Here is a 27,760-nt window from a genome sequence, read left to right as displayed (position 1 = left end):
GAATTGAAAAAAAAAATTGAAATAGATAAAAACAAAATAAAACCAACAATACGTAGATACATGAATAGTCACTCATTAAAACGGTTTTTCAAAGGAACACATAAACATAATAGGTTAGTAAATTGAAAAATTTGGTCTTCCTCAAGTCTCTATGTATTTCGTTACATTGTAACTGGGTTTTTTTTTTTTATTTACAGATTTTTTTTCTTTCAAAATTTGTTCATTTATTGTTCAATTGACATATCGGCCACAAAAACAGTAACAGAATACAAAGAAGGTCTGTGTATTACACAATTATTATTTTATCATTCTACAGAAATAACATAATTAAAGTGTCATGAAGTATGATAAATCATGCATATAATTTCATTAATAAAAAAAAGAATATCTATCTACACTTGGAAAATTGACAGAAAAGTAAATATCAGAATGGAAAAAGTGGCCCACTTTGTATTACATGTCTCCACAATTAAGTTCAAGATTTTCACGAAGCTTCTGGTCAGTTAGTCTGTGTTCAGACTCACAAAAGTCTATGCAGCACATGCAGCTGATAATAATGCAGACTACATACATACACAAACACACAGTCACAACACCCAGTCAAACACTATAAAGTTTTATTGCTTTCTCAAATCGCCAAAGCGTGTGAGCATTTCAGATGGAGCCAGAGTGAGCGGTAGATGGCGCTTTCCGAACACTAGTGTCTTGTTTGACTGACTAAAATGTGAAAATTGGTAGATCACTGCTGGACGAACCAGTTTAATGATCCATAAATCAGCTACTGTCTTGACACTTGCACTATTTTCTATTTCGTCGTAGGTGAGGATTGTGTGGTTAAGGGGTGTTTATGCTCCGTTACTTTGTGTGCTAATACTTGTAACAGGAAACTTTCACGACTTCCCTTCGTAAACCTTCTGTATCTCGTGGCGACTATTGCCAAAATTTCTGTTTCCCTTAACTCAACTATACTGATGAATATACAAGTGTGTATATATATATATATATATATATATATATATATATACATATATATATATATATGTATATATATATATATATACATATATATATATATATATATATATATACATATATATATATATATACATACATATTTGACTTTCACATTAGAAAAGAGTAAGACCAATACAGAAAGGCAATGTGTGAGTTCCGGTATACTGAGTACAGCGGATGGGGGTAATTAGCGTATCTTCCGGTGTATGGTGGAAAGGAGTAATTGGTGCATCTTCCCGATGTTTTGAACCGGAAGTCATCATTGTTTGTTTGTGGAGGAGTAAAAGAAAAACAAGAGAGTGAATACCTACAAAGTATTAACGAATAAATGAACGATTCCTTACGGTAAACAATAGAAGAGGTATAGTGCATCTCCCGGATGTTGATTCACACGTCTCTGTCGTCTATTGTGAGGGGGAAGAACGCCTCATAACAACAACAACAACAACAAAAAGAAAAAGATAATGACGATGCATTGGACGAGACATACAAGAGAGTGAGTGTATGTGTGAGTGAGGGTGTATTTTTCGACCAATGAGAAAAGAGGATGGACAAAATGTCAGAATGTTACGTGGTTCTGATTGATGGAGAGGAGGAGGGGGATGGCGTGTGCGTGACTTTTAGTGGGATGAGTTTGGTGAGTTGGATGGTATAAAGCTCGACGCGTTTGGCATCTTATTTCATCATACATTAGCCACTTATGCAATTGACTGGTGCTTACTCCATCAGCCTTCCTACGAATTTGAAACATGATGGCCACATCGTCTTCGGGATTGTATCCTGCAACCATGTCGACATCACTGAACACACCTTGTTTAAGGAGAATTCCTAAGGACGACTTTGGGTAGACCCATCAGCTATAGGCCTCCACGTGTCGCCCAATGCCGTACCATAACCAGGGAACATCTTGGCATTGAAGGTATGTACAATGAGTCTCTTTATTATTATCTTTGTGTGTGTGTGTGTGTGTGTGTGTGTGTGTGTGTGTGTGTGTGTGTGTCGTTACAAGTATCAGATTTATTACTTAAAAGGAAAGGAAAAACGCAAGAAGCGGATGAAATTTAAAAAAAGAAACAGGGGCATGACGGATTGTGGAATATAACATAGATTATATTGCTTTTTGTTTTTGGTTGAAACAATTTTCTTTCAGTTATGTTATATATATTTCTCCTTTTTTTTTGTATGTGCAGGATGTAACCTTTGAGAGTAATGGCAAGAAGTTAAAGGTGCAAGAAGAGGCAGGGTTTCATTATAGTCATGAAGAGAGTTTTGAATTGTGTGAATTTGAATTGGGTTCAAAACCTTTCCATTTGGGTAAGGATCGTTTTGCGGTGGTTAAAACGTATAGGAGTAACGTTCGTACGTTGATGTCCTTGAATCAATGGTGGAAATTAACCAGATCTCTGAAGGAGATCAGCGATACTGTGCGGGTAAAAGATATTATGGCCAATATTAAGGAAAATGCTACCCCTTAGGGAGGGATGTTTTAAGAACAGTGGGGCAGGAACAACAAAAAAAAAAATACACAAAACACAACTTCAATACAAATGTCGACTATTTAACACTCATACCCTGCCGTCTTTATAGCACCTCTAGTCTGCCATCTCACAACTGGAGGAACAGTTGGACGACGAAAACCCAACCCCGGATGCCACATTCACCCAAAGCCAGCACCTGGGCCCCTCTCCGTCGGATGGACAGTCGGTTGACCTGCATCGAACTGGACCCTGTGAGGAGGACCTTTTATGACGATGATGATGTGGAGCAGCAACAGCAGCAACAACAGCAGCCAGTCATCGTCATTGAAGCTGGGGAGATGGATGGGGGGGGGGGGGAGCTGCCTGTCATCAAATATTGAGGATGGGAAGTTGGATGAACTTGTGGAGGACAAGGAGGGTGGCATCAGTGCCTCACTCCCTGCTGCTCCCATCCTGATGGTAGTGAGGATATTGTCATTCAACATGCACAACCTCGCTGTAGAGAACTGCATATAGGGTGTATCATGGAGTACGGAGGCCAGATGGACCATCCAGAATGCTTGCTGTTGCCATGGGAGGAGAAAATGGACATAATATTTTCAGAGAGCGGTAGACAAAATGAAGGAGCAAGATTTCCTCTTTTTCTTCGACGCAGTGTACAAGGTGGAGGAATGTCGAGCAGGACTTGGCTATGGGAAAAGTGGTTGAGTTCTTCCACTTCAACATGAAAGAGGACAAAGTGCTAAAACACCTAAAGCAGAAACTTTTGGAGCGATAACAACGGACAATTTACCCCCCCCCCATCCTACCTTCCCATACCCCACTTTACCCCCAACCCCGCAATATTTTTATTAGTAGGCCCTATATGTATCTCTGTCATACATTATACATTGATGCCTAAAAATTTCTGAAATGAAATTGTAACTATTTTTTCTGAATGCTAGAGTATTGAATTAAATCATGTTGAAGTGAAATGTAAGCTTATGCTGTCTGATGTTCTTTATTTTTGTGTAAGAGCATGCGTATTAATATTTTCCGGGGACGTCTGAGGATTGGTTACTGATAGTTCTAACGATTAGTGTAAATATATATATATATATATATATATATATATATATATATGTATAGCAATAATAAAGTCACAACAGAGGAATGCAGGGAATGCGTTAATAGCCAATCTTGATTTAATGAACAATCCGAATTTTCGGGGATCCTTCCTCTTCTTCAGGGATGACAGTGTGAATATTCACAATGATTATTAAGATAATTCACAATGACTCTTAATAATCATTGTGAATATTCGCACTGTCATCCCTGAAGAAGAGGAAGGATCCTCGAAAATTCGGATTATTCATTAAATCAAGATTGGCTATTAATGCATTCCCTGCATTCCTCTGTTGTGACTTTATTATTGCTATTTCTAGTACTGCCAATACGCGGAACAACTATAATATATATATACTACCAGACTAGACGCATTTCATCACAAGCAGGTTAGTTTTGAAATCCGTCCGACCAGGAGCAGACGTATTCCCTTGTGTGTATGTTCTGCTTCAGAAACGGATTTTATTCTAACATCACATCGCATCCTGGTCGCTGATGAAGAATGCGATGACTAACCTGTTTGGTGTCTTGTTTCTAAAACATGCGCTTTCCTCGCCAGGATAAAGCGTTTTAATGCCATATTGGGTTTTAATCTCATTCACTTCTGTTCGTTATTGATCAGTGACTACCAGGAAAGGCTGGTTGACTATCAGGTAAAGTCTGATTGACTATCAGGAAAAGTCTGATTGACTACGGGAAAGACCGTTGACTATCAGGAAAGTCTGATACAGTATTCCATCACGGACAAGGCACAACTACTGGCTGGGATGTCTCTATGGGGGCCGGAGGTGTGAGTTTGCGTCAGTGAAAGACAAGATGAGGTGGGTCTCTGAACCGTTTATCTTCGTGATAGTAAATCGGAGCATGACATTGGCAATGTAAGTCCATTGAAAAGCTATCAGGGATTCATTTTTGTCATGTTTTTTAACACTGATTTCATCCTTTCATCTTTGGCTGTTCGTGGAGGGAACCAGTCCATGGATGCGTCGTTGCTACGCCAAACGCGCACATACACACTGCGCGGTTACCATGCACTGTGGCAGCAACTACCAGACTAGACGCATTTCATCACAAGCAGGTTAGTTTTGAAATCCGTCCGACCAGGAGCAGACGTATTCCCTTGTGTGTATGTTCTGCTTCAGAAACGGATTTTATTCTAACATCACATCGCATCCTGGTCGCTGATGAAGAATGCGATGACTAACCTGTTTGGTGTCTTGTTTCTAAAACATGCGCTTTCCTCGCCAGGATAAAGCGTTTTAATGCCATATTGGGTTTTAATCTCATTCACTTCTGTTCGTTATTGATCAGTGACTACCAGGAAAGGCTGGTTGACTATCAGGTAAAGTCTGATTGACTATCAGGAAAAGTCTGATTGACTACGGGAAAGACCGTTGACTATCAGGAAAGTCTGATACAGTATTCCATCACGGACAAGGCACAACTACTGGCTGGGATGTCTCTATGGGGGCCGGAGGTGTGAGTTTGCGTCAGTGAAAGACAAGATGAGGTGGGTCTCTGAACCGTTTATCTTCGTGATAGTAAATCGGAGCATGACATTGGCAATGTAAGTCCATTGAAAAGCTATCAGGGATTCATTTTTGTCATGTTTTTTAACACTGATTTCATCCTTTCATCTTTGGCTGTTCGTGGAGGGAACCAGTCCATGGATGCGTCGTTGCTACGCCAAACGCGCACATACACACTGCGCGGTTACCATGCACTGTGGCAGCAACTACCAGACTAGACGCATTTCATCACAAGCAGGTTAGTTTTGAAATCCGTCCGACCAGGAGCAGACGTATTCCCTTGTGTGTATGTTCTGCTTCAGAAACGGATTTTATTCTAACATCACATCGCATCCTGGTCGCTGATGAAGAATGCGATGACTAACCTGTTTGGTGTCTTGTTTCTAAAACATGCGCTTTCCTCGCCAGGATAAAGCGTTTTAATGCCATATTGGGTTTTAATCTCATTCACTTCTGTTCGTTATTGATCAGTGACTACCAGGAAAGGCTGGTTGACTATCAGGTAAAGTCTGATTGACTATCAGGAAAAGTCTGATTGACTACGGGAAAGACCGTTGACTATCAGGAAAGTCTGATACAGTATTCCATCACGGACAAGGCACAACTACTGGCTGGGATGTCTCTATGGGGGCCGGAGGTGTGAGTTTGCGTCAGTGAAAGACAAGATGAGGTGGGTCTCTGAACCGTTTATCTTCGTGATAGTAAATCGGAGCATGACATTGGCAATGTAAGTCCATTGAAAAGCTATCAGGGATTCATTTTTGTCATGTTTTTTAACACTGATTTCATCCTTTCATCTTTGGCTGTTCGTGGAGGGAACCAGTCCATGGATGCGTCGTTGCTACGCCAAACGCGCACATACACACTGCGCGGTTACCATGCACTGTGGCAGCAACTACCAGACTAGACGCATTTCATCACAAGCAGGTTAGTTTTGAAATCCGTCCGACCAGGAGCAGACGTATTCCCTTGTGTGTATGTTCTGCTTCAGAAACGGATTTTATTCTAACATCACATCGCATCCTGGTCGCTGATGAAGAATGCGATGACTAACCTGTTTGGTGTCTTGTTTCTAAAACATGCGCTTTCCTCGCCAGGATAAAGCGTTTTAATGCCATATTGGGTTTTAATCTCATTCACTTCTGTTCGTTATTGATCAGTGACTACCAGGAAAGGCTGGTTGACTATCAGGTAAAGTCTGATTGACTATCAGGAAAAGTCTGATTGACTACGGGAAAGACCGTTGACTATCAGGAAAGTCTGATACAGTATTCCATCACGGACAAGGCACAACTACTGGCTGGGATGTCTCTATGGGGGCCGGAGGTGTGAGTTTGCGTCAGTGAAAGACAAGATGAGGTGGGTCTCTGAACCGTTTATCTTCGTGATAGTAAATCGGAGCATGACATTGGCAATGTAAGTCCATTGAAAAGCTATCAGGGATTCATTTTTGTCATGTTTTTTAACACTGATTTCATCCTTTCATCTTTGGCTGTTCGTGGAGGGAACCAGTCCATGGATGCGTCGTTGCTACGCCAAACGCGCACATACACACTGCGCGGTTACCATGCACTGTGGCAGCAACTACCAGACTAGACGCATTTCATCACAAGCAGGTTAGTTTTGAAATCCGTCCGACCAGGAGCAGACGTATTCCCTTGTGTGTATGTTCTGCTTCAGAAACGGATTTTATTCTAACATCACATCGCATCCTGGTCGCTGATGAAGAATGCGATGACTAACCTGTTTGGTGTCTTGTTTCTAAAACATGCGCTTTCCTCGCCAGGATAAAGCGTTTTAATGCCATATTGGGTTTTAATCTCATATATATATATATTTGTATATATATATATATATAAAAGATGACGAAGTATAAAAGATGACGAATATATATATATATATATATATAAAAGATGACGAAGTAGGGTGGTAATGCATTTTAGTCCAACAGTGGTATTCATTCAGACCAAATTTTCGACGAACGTACGTCTTCCTCAGGGTCGACAATGACAATTAAGATTGTATAATCATAATAATAACTATAATCAGGATAATCATAATTGTCATTGTCGACCCTGAGGAAGACGTATGTATTCGTCGAAAATTTGAATGAACAAGCAAAATATAGCCAACATTATGTCAACGCTCAAAATGAATCTTCAGATCGCTCAGCAAGACGGCGGCATCAAACCTGGCATCAAAGGTACAATGCACCTCTGGAATTCCCCCTGCCACCAATTATACAATTTGTGAGTTATTCGGGTTTTTTTTATTGTCACCGTATAAACATCCAAACACGTTCAAGCCTCCGCACACTTCCCTCCTTTGAATACACACACACGCACGTACACACAGAATGTCCATCTGCATCAAACGCAGAACACATCCACATTTGTACTTGATAGGTGTTACAAAAAAACATTTTCCACTTTTGATGTTAATAGCTCGAAAACTATATCAGATAAAACTGTCATTGATATTAGTAATAGCTGAATAGTGTACAATTTAGTTGGAGGTGATTTGAATATGAAAACCTATATCAGTTTCATGAAATCAATGATTGATTTCAAAGCTAGGTTCCAGATTTCGGTCAAATTTTAACCCTCTGTACAAAACCTGAACTTTTGTAATGATGTGTATGTGAGTGTGTACTTGCAATGACCCTGAACAATGGACCTGGATTCTGGATACCACCTGTTCAGAGCTCTGCTATCATACATGAATGCTTTATCAGTATTATTCATGATGGATTGCCCTGGGCACTGCTAAGTGCTAGTTTGAATTCCTAGCAAATGGTGAAATGCACGCACATGGAAAAAAAAAGTAAGCACATGTTTCCATGTGCTATGCGTACACCACATTTCAGAATGAATAATAGAGCGTTCAAATCCTGGTCATTTTCCGGGACCATTGACTGGGTGTCACCTACACACATTATACACCAACTGACTTTTTGTACAGGGGGTGAAAATATGGGTGCTGTTCGTTATTCCAAAGGTTCGCTATTCCGAAGGTTCGTTAATCCGAAACAAACAAATTCCCTATACCTAGTGGTTCGTTAATCCGAAAATGATAAAGGGTCCGTTAATCCGAACATTTGTGTCGTTATTCCGAAGGTTCGTTATTCCGAAGATTTGTTGATCCGAAAATGAAATTCGGAATAACGAACCTTCGGAATAACGAACCTTCGGAATAATGAATCTTCGGACTGTTCAAGAGCCTTCGGAATAATCAGGGAGGTGAGACAAAACCTCCCTGGAATAACGAACCTTCGGAATGACGAGCTGTAACCGAAAAGATAGCAAAATCTGAATCCTGGCTGAAAAATTAATGTTTAAATTAATGAAACTGAATCATACTGTCAGTTTAAAATATTTCCTCCAAAGATTGCATACTATTCATATATTGCTCATATCAATGTCAATGTTATCCATCAACGTTTGTCGGCGCTGACAACTTGAATCATCATAGTAACAGTCAGTGACCAGAGCATCTCAGCCAATCAAAACCAAGGACCTTGCTGAAACTGGTCAGCGCTGACAGTTGTCGGCGCTGACAAGCGTTGATAAAACACCCCCCTGATGAATTTAGTTTTAAGTTATTTATTTTTCGTAACACACATCAGTAAAGAAAGTCCCTGGGAATACTTAGAAAATCCGTATGATTTTCCGATAAATAATTCGTATTTGCTACCTTTTTTGGAAATTTAGAATATCAATAACTCAGCAAAGTATTTTTATTTCAAAAACAAAAATATGTTTTGCATGATAAAATGAAAATTTATTTTTTTAAAAAGATTTTTAATTGATATTTGTATTCAAAGTTTAATTTAAGACTAGTCAATTTCTCAAACGGTGTGTAACAAATAGCGGCACGTGCTACGCTAGCCGCTTCGTACATAATACAGAGATATGAAGCATCACACTCGCGTCGCGTATCGCATGCACACACAACGAAGTACACAGCCCAATGATCAGACATGCAGCGACAAGAATTCTTTGTCTCAACGCACGTTATTTAAATCAAGATCTCGTTCGTGCTCTCCATTTCATTCCTAACAACAGTTCATACGTGAGAGGCAGGTATCATAGAAAAGGTATCATCATGCCGAGAAGAAAGGTAAGACCCTTGCTGCGTAAAAAAGAATTTTGCTTATTCTAGAACGTTACACATTTTTTTATTCGTCACTGTGTTGACGATGCTCTTCGCCTCGTAGCAGCTTGCTGCATGGTTTCGTGCGGAATGTATTGTCTGGCTTGTAAGCACTCGCTGCTAGCTGCATTCGCTGTGGGATGCGATGCACTAAATCTGCAACGAGCTAGTATTGTCGTCACAAAAATGAACCTTGAACCTGGGATTGAATGCCGGTGTTGTTCCTGTTGTTAAAAGCTGTAGCATGTTGGATAAACTAAACTAGATGATTCGTGCCGTGAAGTCATTCATGTCGTCGACGAGGTCATCGACCAACAGGTGGCGCGAAATGGCGCAGGGGCGCTGCCGTCAGGCTTTCCCTGTTGAGCTTCCCTATTAAAGGAGCCGGGTTGGAAAAAAGCAATCAAAATCACTATGACCCTTGTTGGGCCTCTCCACCGTAGCAGAACGTTCTTGGAGTGTGTGTCCAGGGTCTGTGTTTGTGTGTGCAGTAGGCTCCAAACACACACACACACACACACACACACACACACAAGAAAAAAAAAAAGGGGGGGGGGGGAGGTTGTCGGTCAAGGGTAGTGCTCGTGGCTTGAGTTTAAATACTAATACAATAGTTTGATTAAGGGTCAATGGTACTCCTCCCCCCTTCTTTGATGGGAATGAATCTCAATCGAATGCATGTTGACATTCGTTTTGATTTACAAAAATATACATAATTTTTTATGTCTGGTGTGGACGTGTGTGCAGGCAAACACAGATGGAGGAGCGGAAGATGAACCAGCCAAGAAGGTTGCCAAGGAAACAGCACCAGAGGTAATGACATTGTTGTAATAGCACAGTAAACCAATTAAACCATTAAAAATTGGCATAGTAAAGTCATACTGTAAAAGTGGATATTTTCGCAAGTAGTTTTTCGCACTCGGCCGGGTAAGATGGATTTCGTGTGTTTTTTATTTCTGCGGAGTCAGGGCATTAACTACAGGAACATATGGCATGCAAATATATTCGCATGCTTTTATTTTCGCGCTGATGTCTGGTTACAGTATGCGAAATTTGCGAAAATTTCCACTCTGCGAAAGATTCCACTTAAAGGACAAGTTCACCTTCATATAGAATAGACATGTGGGTTGGATGAATGCAGCAATATTAGTACAACACATCAGTGAGAGTTTGAGCAAAATTGGACAATCCGTTAAAAAGTTATGAAATTTTGAAGTTTCTGCTCAGTCACGGCTGGATGAAAAGACTACTATAGCTTGTGATGTCACATGAGTACAACGATATAAAGAAAGAATAAAGAAAATTCAACATATTTCCATTTTTCTCCCATAACAAAAGAACACTCCACTTCTCTCTTTCAGAAGGCAGGGGGAATAATATTACCCTTAACATATGTCAGTAGCAAGTTGAAGAAATGTGCACTTTATTCAAAAAGTAAAGTTTTGTGAAATTCTCTTTTTATTTTCCTTTTATAGTTGTACGCATGTGACATCATACACTGTAGTAGTCTTCTCTTCCAGGAGTGACTGCGCAGATACTTAAAATATTCGTAACTTTTGAACGGATTTTCCAATTTTCTTCAAACTTTCACTGATGTGTTCTACTAATATTGCTGCATTCTCTCAATCTTTATGTATATGAAGGTGGACTTGTCCTTTAAAGTGCTCGATATTCTGGCAGCTAAATGTTAGAATATTGCATAGAAATGCAAACACAAGACTCCAACCAACAAAACTTGACATGTGAAATGCTTAATGATTGTAATCTGCAAACAGTAGAAGAAATTAAGAAGCTCCTTTTTGCCATGTCATGCTAAGCTATGTGTTGATGTAATGAGAAACATTGTTGATGTGACTGGTTTGTTTGATGTCAACAGGAGACAGCTACAGGTGAGGAGGAAACCAAGGAAGAAGTCTACACCACAGAGAAGAAATCTGAGACTGGAGAGTGAGTTCAGCTTGATCAGTAACAACTATTTGATAGCAGTCAGTCCGCAGCGTGTGCGATAATGAGGCACGAACGACAATTTTATTCAGAATCACGTTTACGCAGTTTGTGCCCTTGAGACTGACGAGATTTTGCGATACTTTGCGAGAGTTTTTGCAGAGGTCGCAACAACAGCTTTCATAGCTTTCGCAGTGTATTGTTTGACCCAGGATGGTTAGGTAAGTTATAGAGCTGATTATGCTCATTAATTTGATACCTAATTTCCCTATTTTTGACGTCAATATAGTAGTCCATTTTAGCATCAAAGTAAACGATTATTTTGCCAATGTTCAAGAAGCTTTTAGATCATAGTTTGATGTTTTGCTAGTTCCTGACTGGTATTGAAAATAGATCTCCGTAATTTCTTCGATTTCACAATCGTGAAACTTAAGCGAGTATAATCAATTAAAAAACGAAGAGGGGCACCATTTTTAAGGTTGTGAATTTTCCCGTTGAAAACAAGGCAAATTATGTTTTCTTACTGGAAGTGGTGTAGTGAATGAACACGCGTGGAATGTGTTGTTGATACCAGACAATGGTCGTGGACAATGGCCAGGATTGGAATGTTTCATGAGGAATTCCACTATCGCAGCTAGTCTTTGTTCATTCTGAAATGTGGTGTGTGCAAGCACATGGAAACATGTGCTTACTTCTTTTATGTGCATGCATTTCACCCTGTGTCAAGAATTCAGACTAGCAGTGCTCGGGGCAATCCACATGAATAATTGATTAAGCATTCATGTGCCTTGCAGCAGAGCTCGGGACAGGTGGCAGCCAGGTTCATTGTTCAGGGTCATTGTAAGTGCACACTCACATACACATCATTGGTTCCTGTGTAAAGTTCAAGTTTTGTATAGAAAGTGAAAATTCGATCACAATCTGGAACCTAACATTTAAAACTCACCGCATTGAGTCAGCAGCCAATGGATACTACGCAATGCGACACGCCGCGTCTTGCGACAGATTTCGACCAATCACAGACCCGGAATTCCGGTGCGAATGCGAGGATAATCTTTTTAAACTCGACGCTAGACATGTCTCTGAATTTTGCTAGTTCCTGACCCGTATTGAAATGAAGATGGGAAAACGTGCCCTTATTGTGATACTATATACTTTAGCGGACATAGTCTTCACCATATTTTAGAGGGGCATGAAAGATTTCAGGTTAGTTTTTTGGCGTCAAACGTGAAGGAATATTTCTGAATACAATACCGAACTTCGAGAGGGATTTTGATATTCTATATTCTTCTTTTCCATTTATTTTGATCATGAGCATATTTCCTTATGTTTTCTCTTTCAGTCGATACTAAAAGTGTCGAAAACTGACGAGAAATACTCGTTCTACACGGATTTATTCATGACCATGTATCTGCTCATTACGTATGCAAGCACCGCTCAGCCGTGCATACGACTTGAATAAATACGTGCGTTTTCGCTCGCGCTGCGGACTGACTGATAGGAATTAATTCACTGAACTACCTACATGTAATTTTGTTATGTCATTGAAGTAAAAAAAAAACAATAGCAACACTTTGTTCCTCATTAATGTCACTTTGTCATTAAAAACATCATTCAAAGAGTTCTATGCTTTGATTTCAATTCTAACTACTTCAGTATCGTGACTCCTGCTATTGATATTTTTTTTTCATTCATTGGCTCTTATTTGTGGAATCAACATGCAGCCAGTTCTGCTTTAAAAAGATACAAGACCAAGGCTGCGTTTATCAAAACTCGGCAGAAACAGGTTATCCAAACAGCTTTCAAGGAATTTTTACGAGTTGATAAATGCAAAGCTGTTTTGAAAGCCCTTTAGGAAAGCCTTTTACGAAAGGGTGCGTTTATCAACTCTCCTTCCTCGGCAGGAGAGGGCTTTGTCTGGAAAATAGTGTGTTGTGAAGGGAAGTGGGATGTCAGTGTTTGTGATTATCCAGTAGTCTTGGTCAATTTTATATCTTTTTTTCTTCCTCTATCAGAGCATACAACCTGAAAATTTCTGCTTGGAACATTGGTGGAATGAAGGCCTGGATAAAGGTGAGAGCTTTCTGGAACTCTAACAGATTAATGAATTGAAGTATGTCCTGTACTAAGATTTATTATTATTATTTTTTTTTTATAAAAGTGTTGATGGGTGTTTAAGAGACAATGTAAGTGCATTAGTAGAATTTACTGAGTCAGAACACACACAAGACAGCCATCACACTCTTCCAGCAAGCCTGTGTTAAACTTTAAGTTTGCTTTCAACATACCGCTTTCTTGTAGTATTGAAAAATAATGTTGAGTGACAAACTATCCAGTAGTTAAGCATGTGTGACTAAATCACAAAGTCAAGACTTTGATCAATGTGGTTCTGCCATTTTGTGGTTCCACAGACATTCTGATTCTCTGTCATTGTGCATTCTTGTCCATCTTTGTGTGATAAAGCTTGAGAATGAAGTGAGGTATCTTACCGAGATGTGTGTTTGTGAGATGTACAATTTAAAGATTAATTCAAATGGATTCTAAATCAAATGAACAGTATCAAAGGCATACAAAGAATACAAAAATGTGTGGCGGTGATTCTGGCAGCATGTTATAAATTTTTTATTGAATCAGTGTAGTAGAAGGCTACTTTGAGGCTTTGGTATTTTTGTCAATTTGGTCAAAATTGAGAGATCAGAGGCAAATTCTGTGATAAATGAATCTAACACACTGTTCTACATAGATCAGTTTGATGTAGTCATCAGAGATCTTCACAGCAGTGTATTGCTGTGGCCAAGAGTTTGACATCTGAGTGCTTTGGGAACTGTGTCTATTTGTAAAACTGCTAAATGTACTCGTAAGATAAACTTTGGTACATGTGTATCAAACAACAGGTACAGAATATGAAATAAGAGACTAGATTCAAGGTTACACAATAGTTGGTAAGACAATGGGAGCAGCGTAGTAGAAATGGTGTCAATATTTTGGTAGAATTTCCCTTTTACTCTTCATGTGCAAATCTAAATCTTTAATAGGGCAACTTGTCATGAAAAATTGACCTCAAGCAAGAACTATCCATTTCAGGTGTCAAAGCTCCAAGTAGCTTGCAGCCCTGCATTGACACATGCTAGCTACTGTATAATGCATCTTTCTATTGTTGCTGTTCTTTTTCTCTTCTCTATCAGTAAAGCTTTGTATTTTAAACAAGACCCTGTTTTGTCTTTATTCCATTTGAATCCAGAAAGGAGGTGTTGACTACGTAGTCAAGGAATCTCCAGACATCTTCCTAGCCCAAGAAACCAAGATTGATGCTAATAAGCCACCCCCTGAAGCAGACATTGAAGGTTACCATGTTACCTATAATGCAGCTGAGAAGGCAGGTTACTCTGGTGTGGCAGTGTACTCCAAGAAGAAACCACTCTCAGTCACAAAGGGCATGGGTGAGCTAAAAACAACCAACTTTTCTCTTTCCACCTCACAGAAGTTTCCATTTCTCTATTTCTCATCATTCTGTCATCTGGAGTTAATACTGTAAGGTACATTTGTGCTGTGACTCACCTGAGGTTTAATAGTTACCATGAACCTTTCAACTTTCAACTTCAGCAGAAGAAAAGAAATCACACACTATATATTGTAAAAGTGCAACCTTTCTGGTTATATTTTGATTAGTTGAAATTGATGTATTTCCTTGTAAAAATATTACATTCTCTTTGATAAATTTGTCGTTGTCAGTGCAATGTACAATTTGTATATAATGACTGGAGAGAATGAAAGTGTAAAACCTTGTTCAACATACAACTGTATCAAATCATTCAGCATATGGTGTGTCATATGTTGGCTGTTTACTAATCAGTCATGTTATCTGTGTGCTTGTTTTTGTGCCCAAAGTGTATTTTAGATTGAAAAGTCATTAGTGCTGTGATTTACATACTTCGCTTGTAATCATTCCGAAAATAGTTCAACAAATATTCTGTCAAACTTCGTGTTGTTTTTCCCTCCCTTCCCAGGTGTGGAGGAGCATGACAAGGAAGGTCGTTTGATTACTGCAGAGTTTGATTCCTTCTACTTTGTTGGTGTCTGTAAGTTTTGTAGCAATCACTATTCCTTGAATGTAGACTACAGTACATTTGCTTATAATTTTTTGACACAAATAAACTACAGTTATTGTGATTATTGCATTGATATTGCTATGATCTTTAAATGCCTTGCATGAGTGATCTTTTTAAACCTCAGGACTATGTTTGTGTATTTGTGTGGGGGTTTCATTGATTCTTGTGTTATATGATAATGAAATGTTTGATAATTGAATACAGTAAGGGTAATTATGAAGAAATGTGTCATGCAGTCAACCCATTGTAGTTTAATTCCATTAGACTGAACAAAAGTCTTGAAATGAAATTTGTGTTAACGAGTCAGAGTGCAATTTGAAGAAGACTAACGTGGTTGAAGTTTGGGATGTAGAAGAGGATTGACTATGTTGGCAGGTCGATTAGTTTAATCCATCTAAGACTTGTCGTTAGTATTCTTGGACTGGGATAAGTGAGAAATGCATGTTTTAGGAAAATCAGTCCATCTTCAATGGGTTTTGATCAGAGCTGTGTGTACTCCATACAAGATGTGTTTGAGGAAGAGAGCTAGTGTTCCATCGTTCTTATTTGATATGTTTATGACTGTTCAAATTTTCCTTTATTGTCATAACTGTTGCAGATGTACCCAATTCTGGAAGAAAGCTTGTAAGGTGAGTTATTAATCAACACCTACACCAGGGCTCGACACTAACGGTGGCCCGGGGCCACCAAAAATGAAAGTCGGGCCACCAAATTTCAAAAAAGGCCAAATTTGGTGGCCCGCCTCTGGCCACCAAAATATTTTGAAAAGTATGTCAATAAATTCGTAACTTTTTGCGCCGGAAATTAGCAGTTAAATTTGTTCAAAGGATGGATGAAAAGGACTGAATGAATGCCTGAGAGTGAGTGTTGCAAGTTTGTTGATGTTTATTTATGAGTAGATATGTCCAACTTCTAATTCTTACTATCATAAATCTCAAATATTTGACTCATTAAAAAAAAGGACTTTTAATGTTTTTTATTGGTTTTTTTTTCGGGACACCAAATTTTTCTCTCGGGCCACCAAAAATTTGAAATTTAGGATTTTGGTGGCCCCATTGGGCCACCAAACAAAAAAGTTAGTGTCGAGCCATGCCTACACATAACGTGATAAAGAGATAGGTTTGGTGACTTTTACCGGTCTGGGACCGTCGGACCGGCGCCAGTGTGCAGCCCTGCATACACATTTCACGTGATAAAGAGATAGGTTTGGTGTCCACTCATGATGTCACTTGACGTTTGATATTTGTTTTTTCATCTTTTGTTGCAAAAAACTTACTTAAACTCTGCATCAAAACTGAAAACATGAAATGATAATGCATATACAATGCACTCCCGTTACAACGAACACGGTTATAACGAAATTTCGTTATAACGAAGTAAAATTTCTGGTCCCAAAATTATCGCCATTATAAGTCTATGGTATACAAAATTCGCTTATAACAAACACGGTTATAGCGAAATTTTCGTTATAACGAAGTCTTTTCCAAGCGCCACTGACAAAGAAAAACCAAAGAAATGTGCTCCGTTATAACGAAATGAGGATCGCGTTCGAAAATACGTAGCGGAACAAACATTTGAGCGTGTCTGTATGGGCAAACGCGTCACATCATTGTGTGCTCGCTTGGTGTGTCACACACAGTTTCCGAGGGGAACTTGCGTTATTGTAGTACAATAATCTGAAATTTAATAACTATTTGTTTTATTGTTCACATAGCTTTCCAGTGTATGACGAGTATTCAACAAACAGAATATGATATATGCGTGGCTTCCTTGTTTTTGTAATATATTGTATTTGTTCGGTTATAACGAAATTTCGTTATAACGAAAAAAAACTGCCGGTCCCGAGCATTTCGTTATAACGGGAGTGCGCTGTATCTGAAAAATCCTGATAAAGTCACTGAATGTCAAATCTCTTCCGTGAATAATTTGATTTTATCTATACTCTTTTAAAGCTCCCCAACAAATCTGATTCAACCCACTTCATTTGCAAGAAATCAACATAGAAATAGTAATAACGCGTGACACCAAAGAAATGTAGATAAGCAAAAATTTTCTGCATAAAGGATGCAGTCAAATGCCATCTGTTAGACAAACACATGATGTCCATTTGTAGAACCAACAGAAAAAAAAATAGTGGAATACATGTTAAGTCTAACAAACATTTTAGTGTTACTCCCAGGTTTTATAAACAGATGCTATTACTATGTATGTGTACATATTTGAATTTATGTTTTGTTATGCCTCCGCCACGAAGTGGTGCCGGAGGCATTATGTTTTCGGGTTGTCCGTCCGTCCGTCCGTCCGTCCGTCCGTAATGAATTTTGTGGACAGGGTAACTATCAAAACCTTTTGAGGTATCCTAATGAAACTTGGCATGTATGTGTATTAGGGGGTGAAGTTGTGCCTATCAACTTTTGGGTGCACATGCTCAAGGTCAAAGGTCAAAAGGTCAAGGTCAAATGCTTAAAATTGCACTATTTCCCCCATATCTATGCAATGCCTGAAGATATTTTCTTGAAACTTAGTGTATACATGTATTACCCAATTAAGATTCTTTGAAGAAAGTTTGGGGTCATGAGGTCAAAAGATCAAAGGTCAAAAGGTCAAGTAAAATGTTAAAATTTCACTTTTTTCTCTGTATCTTGGAAATTGTTCAAAGTATCTTTATGGAACAAAGTATACATGCATGTACTGATTGGCAGTAGTTAGCTAGGGAATTTGGGGTTCATGGGGTCAAAGGTCAGGGGTCAAAGGTCGAGGGCAATACTTCGAAATTTTAGTATTTTCCTTATATTTATGCAATGCCAGCAGGATTATTTTTTTTTAACTTAATGTATGCATGTATATTACCCACTGGAGATTCTCTGGGATTTTTTTTTTTTTTTTTTGCCAAGAAGGTCAAAGGTCAAAAGGTCAAAGATCAAGTGAAAGTGCTGAACTTACTACTTTCTCCATATCTCGGAAGCGGCTCAAGTAATCTTTAAACTTAGTACATATTTATGTATGTTGTGCCTGACAGTGATTCTCTTATGAATCAAAGGCCAGATGAAAATGATAACAATTTACTGTTCAATACAGAAATTGCACTTTTTCTCCATACCTTGAAAATTACTCAAGTGCATAAACTTATGAAAGGGTCAAAGTCGAAGTTAAAGTACATGCTCTCCTATTCATCCAATTAAACATAGGTCAAGGAAGGTAAACATTTGATACATTTGTGAGAAACATGTCATTTTAATATTTTGCCAATTTTGTGAAAATGTAATCACACATTGTCCACATGTACTATAGACCTGTTAGGAGAATTGTGCATTATGGCGGAGGCATACCAGTCGCCATAGCGACATTTCTAGTTTTGTATGAAATTTGACTGGATGAATTTTGTGATTTCTTTCTGCGGTTGACATGACGTAATCTCATGTATTCATACTTTCTGACTGTAAGCATTCTTAGCTGAATAAAAATCCAAAAATTGGTGAAACATCATTCATTTTATTTGATAAAAGCTTTATTTTTTCTTTAAAAAAAAACTAGTTCACTTTAGTAGGCATCATCTTGAATCTGTTATTTATTCAAGGTAACAAAGTGATGTACATACATGAAGTACATACATGTTTTGTATGATTTGCACTTAAAAGTGTATATTGTTATCAATGCCACATGTCTACATTTCACCTTAACATGAAGAATGTTCTTTGCAGTATAGAATGTATGATCAGCCAGTCCATGCTAAATAGTGATGTGATTTTGGAAGAGGTTCATCTGATTGGTTATTCTCTAATTAAGGCGAAATTTCGTTCGTACATTTGTACACAACCAAAGAAAACTATTTACCTTGCGTGAGCTTTCGCCTACTGTCTGTAGTCTTCATCAGACTGGCATTGACTCGCCGTAGATGGGGTGTCGGCAGTCTTACAGTCTCTGAAACTTACAGTGATGTGATGTGTTTACCACTATCTGCAGGTTGGATTACAGGGAGCAGTGGGACAAGGATTTCCTGAAATATCTCAAAAAACTTGACGAGAAGAAACCAGTCATCCTCTGTGGGGATATGAATGTCGCTCATGAGGAAATTGGTAAGAAAACTCTGCAGTTTGTAACAACAGGTTGTTTGTGGAGACAGTATTACTGAATTTTGAATGAGAGACTTCTTGAAACATCCAACTTATGACATTTTTCTTTTTCTGACTTGAATGAACCATCACAAGTCAGCTCTAATGTATCCTTAATACATAGAACAAATCACAGTGAAAATCATATTTTGGATAAAAAAAATCAATCCCCTAGTGATTGGTTGAGAGAGCTTCACATGATCATAATAATCATGTATTTTCAACTATTTCAGAATGACGGCCTGTCTCACACTTTATGGTGTACTATTTCTAAAATGATGTCACTATTTATGACAACATTTTCCAAATACAAGTAGGGTACTGTTTGTGAAGTGATGTCACGAAGCAATTCTTACATAGCATGCTGCTTTGTACTGTCACTCTGAAATAAAACAATTTCGAACAAAGCCATTCTAACATTGCACACTGCTTTGTACTGACCCTCTATGAAATGTAATTTCTAACAAAACTTTGTAACATTGCAAAGCAATTGTGACATCACAAAGCAATTCTGACATTGTGCATCTCTTCATACAGTCTCTGTAGGATCCCTCAACCAAACTTTTTCTCAACTCACATATTCCCCCTGCATATATAAAAAAAAAAAAAATCCAGGATATAAAACAAATGCCCTCGGCCTAATTTTGAGTTTCTGGTTAAAACTATTGCCCTCGGTGCCTCCAAAAGTACTCCTCACGTAGGGTTTGTGTCTCTCAGTGAATAGTGTAGTATTGCATTGGTGTTACCTATGTCCATAGTTTTAACCAGAAACTCTCAAGACAAAGTTTGTTAGTACATTATTTCAAGACCACCTAGTGATACCAAGCCTAAGAGATTATCTTTTCTCCTATCTCTGTGACCCAAGTAATGGAAAGCCTTGAAGGAATTCCAAGATGTTTCCTGCTTAGCATGAAGTAAAAAAAAAGGGGAAAAAATAAATTAATAAAATAAAATGAAAACATTGTTACTACCACTCTTTAATATGCTTCAAAAGGGGTAGGTGATTGGAATAGTTTGTGAGCAATATCAGTGGCTTTTCTTGAAATGTTTGATATTGAATGTTGAGTTTGAATGCAGTCTTGGAGCAGGAGGCATAGCCGCTGAAATAAATCAATTTTTCATTTGTTGTTCCTATCTGTCTCCCTCTTTAGATCTGAAAAACCCAAAAAGCAATCGCAACAAGACTCCAGGGTTCTCTGACAGGGAGCGTGAGGGTTTCAGCAATCTCCTAGATGAAGGCTTCGTGGATTCCTTCAGACATCTCTACCCAGACAGAAAAGATGCCTACTCATTTTGGACCTACATGGGAAACTGTCGAGCTAAGAATGTGGGATGGTAAGATGGAGCGAAAAGAGGTAGAAGTTGACCTCAGCTTTACAAATGTCAGTGGAATATTATTTCTGATTAGATTTACTGGAGGAGAGTGGCTAGTTATATGGTTGGATCATGTGTAGCTGCCTTTAACCTGTCACAGAATGGCATCAAGTCATGAGTCTATTTTCCTCAACACAAAGACCATGCCATTATGTTCAATTGTAAAAAGTCCTCAGAATTTACTCACATGAAAACATCAAGTTCTTTTTTCACCTGCATTACATTTGTAGTATAGAGAAAATGAAAGTCATCAGCTGATAGCATGACTGTTTCATTTTGTCTGAAGCATATGAAACCCATAGTATACATGTATGTATGCTGTTCTTTGTGATTTGTGTGTGTGTGTGTATGTGTGTGAATTCAGGTCAGTGAATGTTGTTTGTGTAAGTCTGTCCATTATCTATGCAGCACTTCTATGTCATTTGGCTGGAAGCTTTGTGGTGTGTAGATGTGTGTGTGTTATCTTGTTAATATGTTTATTCCCACATTGCAATTGTTGCGGGAATTGATTAACACTGATTGTACTGTTTTATGGTTTAATTACTCAGGCGACTGGACTATGCTGTGGTGTCCAAGGCTTTAGTACCCAAACTGTGTGACCATGCCATGAGGACACAGACTTTTGGGAGTGACCACTGTCCCATTGTGGTCTATCTGGCTATGTGATCTTCACTGACCGACGAGTCAACCTGTATCTCATCAACTTGATCCTCCTCATCACCATCTTCCAGTCATGGCTGTCATCCAACTCACCATCATCATCTTGTCATTATTACCATGGTTACTTTGTCCTTCTCGATGTCTCATTACCACCATCATCACTATTTAAATTATCCAACCGCTGAGAGTACTGTCATAGGTATAGTCAATTGATACTACAGATTGTTCACCACAACATTCTCATGCTGTAGCTTCGATCTGTATGGAAAAAACATACAGTTGTCAGGGGTCGCACTTAACTTTTTTTTTAAACTAGCCAGGCGGACTACTTAGAATCAATTTTGACACTGAAGCAATATTTTGGCTAGCCAGACGGACTAGTAACTTCAGAATTTTATGATTTTTAGCTAGTCCGACGTGATTTTGGGTGGCCAATGGCCAGCGGACCATTGCCAATTTCGAACCCTGGTTGTAATTTAATCGTCTCAGGTTTGGGAGGGTCAGGGATTTTGATCATTGGAGATTTGTTTTTCATTGTGTATGCAAAACCAAACCCAAACCTTTTGTAAGTTTGTGTGAATGTGAACTTTGATATTGGTACTCTGCTTTTCAGGTGAAACATTTCACATTTTGCCATGTACCACATCTTAGAGCAAATTGTAATGTGCTGACAGGAATCTAGTAGAGATTATTTCAGTGACTGAGCATTCTTCTTAAATTAGTTTCATTAATTTTGATACACTTGTCTGCATATAATTGGCCCAAAATTGTGTTCATGCTACAGAGAAAACTCATCTCCAATCCATCTTTATTCTTGAAAAGTGATCCCTTCTAATGTGGGCAAAATGACAGTTAAGTGCATGGATTATAACTCATTTCATATTGCTAACTCTCATTTTGTTGCTTTATTTTTGGTACTAGACTGACAGTGACGAGTAGGTGCATAGGTTTGTTTCCTTTAAGCTGTAGCAGATGCTGGGGTACTTGGGTTTGGATTTTTGTGTCAAGTTCAGTCAAACAAAATACATACATTGTAAATATAGCTTTGTCATGTGATTAAAAAAAAAATGACAGAAACAAGATGCAAAATGCAATTTTGATTTTCTTTTCTAGATAATAAGCAGATGATTTGTCTCTTTATTGCAGACAGTTAATGTGATCTAAAAACAAAATAAAATCAGGATATTAGCTATTTCAGATTTAATGAAATTATACTAGGGACATTGTATCCTTTGGTGTTTTAGTAAGTGTTCAAGAATATTCATTATCATGGATACTTTGAGGACAAAGTTTATGTCAGCTAGTAAATAAGTAGGAAGGTATGAGGGTGAGGACATGGTACATTGACCACAATCAGTTCATTTTGCTTCTGCAGATATGTAGCAGTGACGTGGAAGTGATAATCTTTATCCTGTTAGAGTGAGAAAACAGGAGATACAATGTAGCCTTGAAAGATGGCTGCTTCTATGTAGCATGCACAGTTTAGATTTTTGAGCCATTGTTTAAAGTAGTCTTCACATGAAACACTATAGAAAGCTATTAAGATAAGTTTGTGTATTTTTCTGAAGATCCATCTGTATCAGTACTGCATTGGGTAACTCATGTCTGGGAAGGAAATGATGAAGTATTTATGGTTTGCACATCTTTTAAACTCAAGGTCACAAGTTACATACATACAACTGTATTTCTATTTTGGGGCATTATTGCATCCGAATTAATGATAAAAATGACAGTTTGAAGTAAAGGATGTATTCTGTGTATCACTGGGATAGTCTTGATTACAGACTGTCTCAGCTAAGTGTATTCATTAAAAACCCACATCCCCATAAATGCAGAGTACTTCAGAATGTTATTGTCAAAGCACCGTGTGATGTACAAAAAGTTTGTTTACATCAAATTACTGATGGAAACTCAGTGTTAAAAAAAGGTGATCTTGGGGACAAAGAAATTGCATTGATTTCATCAAGTATGTGGGGTCAGCACCAATTCACATCAGAGGAAAATTCCACTGTGACCAAAGAGAGTGGTTTGTTGAGTGATGAATTTTAGCGCGTTAGGTATCTTAATACTGAGGTAATATAAGCTAACACACATATTATTTGATTATGATGATATCAACTTAAAATTTGTTGTAGCAGTGGCACGAATCCATGTGTTTTACTCTTTTTTTATGTCTGAAGTATTACACCCATGTGACCAGTCGTGTAAAATTGACATTGATGTACAGAAATTAGCAATCGAGCAATATTGACACAGAACCACTGGATGATTTTGACTTGTCATAAAGCTGTAGAACCTTACCTGGACATTGGCCAGTGGCAAAATGTAAGACCCACCTGACTCGGCCATCATGCTGTATGTGACTGATTCTTTCTCAGTTCATGTAGAGCCAGTAGTGATCATCATCAGTCAGTACTCGGCCTTCATGGATCATCTCTCATTTGTCCTTGTAATTGAGAAGATTGTTGTAATTGTATCCCCTGGCACGTGTACTGGAGGAAATACTTTGGATGTAGCAGGGTTACATACATGTACACCACAGCTGCCAACAAGTCACATTTTGTGTGCAATAATGGCCACGTTTCTGGACGGATTATTGCCAAATTTAGTATGGAGGTGCATCATGTAAAAATCTAGCTGCCTGTAACTTTATGTGATAGTGCCCTTTAGCTTGCTCTGTCTTTATTCACAAAAAATTTGATTTTCTAAGGGTCTGCTCGTGTGTACCCTAATTAGCCACATTTCTTGACAGATGTTTATCATAGTCAAATGAGGTTTAAATGGCAGAGACTTAGCCCTTGCCACAATTTGGGGGATACATAGTTTTCGTTGCACGACAGTGGACATTTCTAATGATGGTATGGCAGCAACAATAATCACCTCTCATTATGATTGAAGAGATGAGAATTCAGTCTTAATAGAAATGATTGTTAGCCTGGTGATGGTGTCATGTTAAGTCTTCTAGAGATTCACTCTCCATTTGGAATGATACATTGCAGTTTGTCATCATTAACATGGCACAATTGTCAGAAAATCATATGAATTGTAAAAATGTGGACAAACATGGACAATTCTTGTAAATATCTGTCGTGTGAAAATTCTAATCAAATTCATTGAAATCTGTACACCACCCTGATGAGTTGGTAAATGCACTGCCCTTGATCCACTCTTCTCCATTAGATATGTCACCAAAGTCTATGAAAATGCCAATTCCCCACATTTTTTAATCAGGTGGTTGGTGACAAATCATTGTGCATGCTTTGTATACAGAGTTGGCTCAATGTGAAATGTGAACTTCTTGATGACCTGTAAAAAAACCCAAAACAAAGAAGCAAAAGAAACGGTATGATGCATCCATGACATCACAGTTACCATCTCACATGGGCAGAGTAAGGACTTCCTGAAACTCAATCGAAACTTTGACATCGTGTCTTAGATTTGTATTGTCCATTTACATGGGGGGTAATTTGGCTCAGTGGGTACCTCGTGTGCCTCCCAATCCAAATGACCCAGGTTCGATTCCTGAGTCCAGCTGAACAATGTTGTGTGCAAGCATTCCTTCCACTCTTACTAGTAAGGGGCAAAACGCTGTCCCTCGGATAGGACATGAAATAGAGATCCTGTGTGTGTGAGAGAGTCACAACCCATGCACGTAAAAGATCTCACTTCATTCATTCATCGTATTGAACAGGGTGTTATTCAACCCGATGAAGTGGCCCACCTGCCTACCAACCCACACATGAAAGATACATTTTAAGCTGGTGGTGATATCTTGAACTTCTGCATTTAATGAATTCACATTGTATTTTGCAGAGGATTCTCCTGTCATATCTTAAATCATTACAGTTTTGTTTCACTGTTACTTGTATACAACTGTCAGTCTGTCAGTCTGCTTTTAGGCTATTTAGTGCATGTTGAGGTTTTGGAGACTTGTTTTAATGTGACTGTGTAACCCTATATGACGAAGTCTATGTTCTAAACATGAAAATTATTGTTTGTGTACCTTGATCATTGTCAGTGGGACTATGTACAGAAGTGTTATGTTGATTATGAAAAAAAAAATGTCACTAGGTAGAAATGTTTTTGAAACATTGTAGAAATAAATTTCCTATTGTTTTGTAACCTTTGATTCACAGTGATTGAAGTTATTTCTACGTCGTTTAGATCCACCTTGGACTAAGAATGGGGCATGATGTCCTACAGGTACTGAGAAGCATATTTTATTCCAAAGGAGGCGCAGTGCTTATGACTTGCTTTGTGATTCCTTTGGGCACTGCATATTGCACTGAGTTCAGTCATGACAGAGGTACCAATACAATTTCAGTCTACCCTGTTCTGTTTTTATCATCAACTCTAAGGGCATACAGTCCCTTAGTATAAATAACACCATAACAAAAAGCTAGATGTCAGAGCGCAATACAAATTTGGGACTAGCAAACCCTGTTAAAGATACTGTAGCTAAGACTGCAAGAATTTTCTCCTGACAAAACCCCCAAGACAGACACCCGTAAATTGCACATGTAGGACTACTGTACAGATGGTCACAACACATTGAGCCCCACTTGCTTGCAGGAGAGATACACATACATGCAATTACACTATGTACATTGTATCTTACAGTACAGTCAAATCTACACAACTCAAAAACTAGTAATCGCATCAAGTCGCCAGTACCTACTGTACTAGAACCCAGTCCTTTATTTTATTTTGTTTTTGACCCCTCATACATGTAAGTCAAATTTTCTCAAGTCGAACCTTCTTCAGTCTCAAAAGATTTTACTTGGGTAGAGTTGACTGTACATGAACATGTACGCGTTTTACTTTGAGAAGTACAGTATACAATTGTACTTTTTTTTTCACACTTGGCCAAATTTTCAACTTGTGCAACATTGACTGAATGTAGCCTGCATTTATGTGCCACAATTGTGTGTATGTGTGTGTAGCCTGTATGAGATGCTTGGTTGCAAATCCTAGAAGCAGGTACATGTACATGTACTGAGAAGTTGAGTACTCCACCGCACTTCCTGTTTGTCAAATAAGGGGAATAATGACAGTTTTACTGGTAAAAAAATCCTCTCATACATGCACTACCAAAATCTCCTGTTGGGCCCTGTTTTATGAAGAGTTACATTTGATTATATACAGTACTGTAGTTGATTTTTATGGTAAGTCTATGTGTGGTAAGAAAATTTATAATCGGTTATACAGGGCTCCACACTAACTTTTGTTTTTGGTGGCCCAAAGGCAAATATCCGACCGTTTTTGGTGGCCCGATCAGGCCAACAAATTCTTCATTTCTGAAATTTTGGTGGCCCGACGTGCGTTTTTGGTGGCCCCGGGCCACCGGGCCACCGTTAGTGTCGAGCCCTGGGTTATATCTTTTGATAAAATTGGGCCCTGGTATGTTTCTGAAATTAGCTGGAGTTCTGCATGGACATGCCATGTCTATGTAGATTGATGACAGATTAAAGTCTGCATCAAGGAAAATCTTGAAATAATGTAATTTTGTTCAGTGGTCGCTCTCACAAGGCTTGCTCCAAAGACGCCAGTTTTCTAAAGACTAAAAGGTTGATATTATGATAGATGACATTCAAAAAATTTATGCTTGATCTGCTTTTTTCTGAAACAGACTTACGATCAGTATTGATTGCATGTGCAATTCTCCGAGTTATGCTTGATATATTGGGCGTAAATAAATCTAACTCTTGATGAAATGGGCCCCTGGAATGATAGACGAAAGTGTGGGTGATGTACATGTAATTACAATTCCACTTAACGACAGTGGATATGTACACACACACACACACACACACACACACACACACACACACACACACACAATCAATCCAAACCATTCTTTATCTTTTCTTCCTGTATTGATAGGTTTAATCAATACAGGTACTTTACAAATGGGAATGCACACACTCTCAAATTCCCCATGTTAGTCTCATTTTATTACAATAGCATGATAGTACAAACAGCTAGCATAAATGAATTCCATATACCGTAGAGAAATTAGAAGGAAGAAAAAACAAAACAAAACAAAATCCATTGAACAAGCACGCAGTGAGTAGTGTATGTTAGAGATTGTACTACAGACATAAGTGGCTGTTTCTGGTTATGACCATGGATGGTGTGTATCAAATGACCTGGTGAGTATGAAAGAGGATCACTTTGTGTGTTTTCACTGATATCACACAATATACTAGAATAAGTGAATGCAGTGCATCAGGCTTGCACCGTAGAATGTACAATGCACATTATAACAGCACACTATGTATATA

General features: G+C 38.4%; 1 protein-coding gene across 1 annotated transcript; it reads left to right on the top strand.

Annotated features, from left to right (window-relative positions):
- Positions 1–9,094: 9,094 nt before the first annotated feature.
- LOC139710708 (exodeoxyribonuclease-like) lies at positions 9,095–21,482 on the top strand. Its single transcript, XM_071622627.1, has 10 exons — positions 9,095–9,244; positions 10,025–10,090; positions 11,154–11,224; positions 13,237–13,294; positions 14,463–14,661; positions 15,229–15,300; positions 15,929–15,959; positions 19,294–19,406; positions 20,594–20,777; positions 21,365–21,482. Exons 1-10 carry the CDS (start codon positions 9,095–9,097, stop codon positions 21,480–21,482), a joined length of 1,062 nt encoding a protein of 353 aa, XP_071478728.1.
- The last annotated feature ends 6,278 nt before the right edge of the window (positions 21,483–27,760 follow it).

Source organism: Diadema antillarum, unplaced genomic scaffold (genome assembly GCF_040938485.1).
Source record: "Diadema antillarum isolate AM-2024a unplaced genomic scaffold, OU_Dant_1.0 seq00001558_RagTag, whole genome shotgun sequence".
NCBI lineage: Eukaryota > Metazoa > Echinodermata > Echinoidea > Diadematoida > Diadematidae > Diadema > Diadema antillarum.
This window is presented reverse-complemented; position numbering and strand designations above follow the sequence as displayed.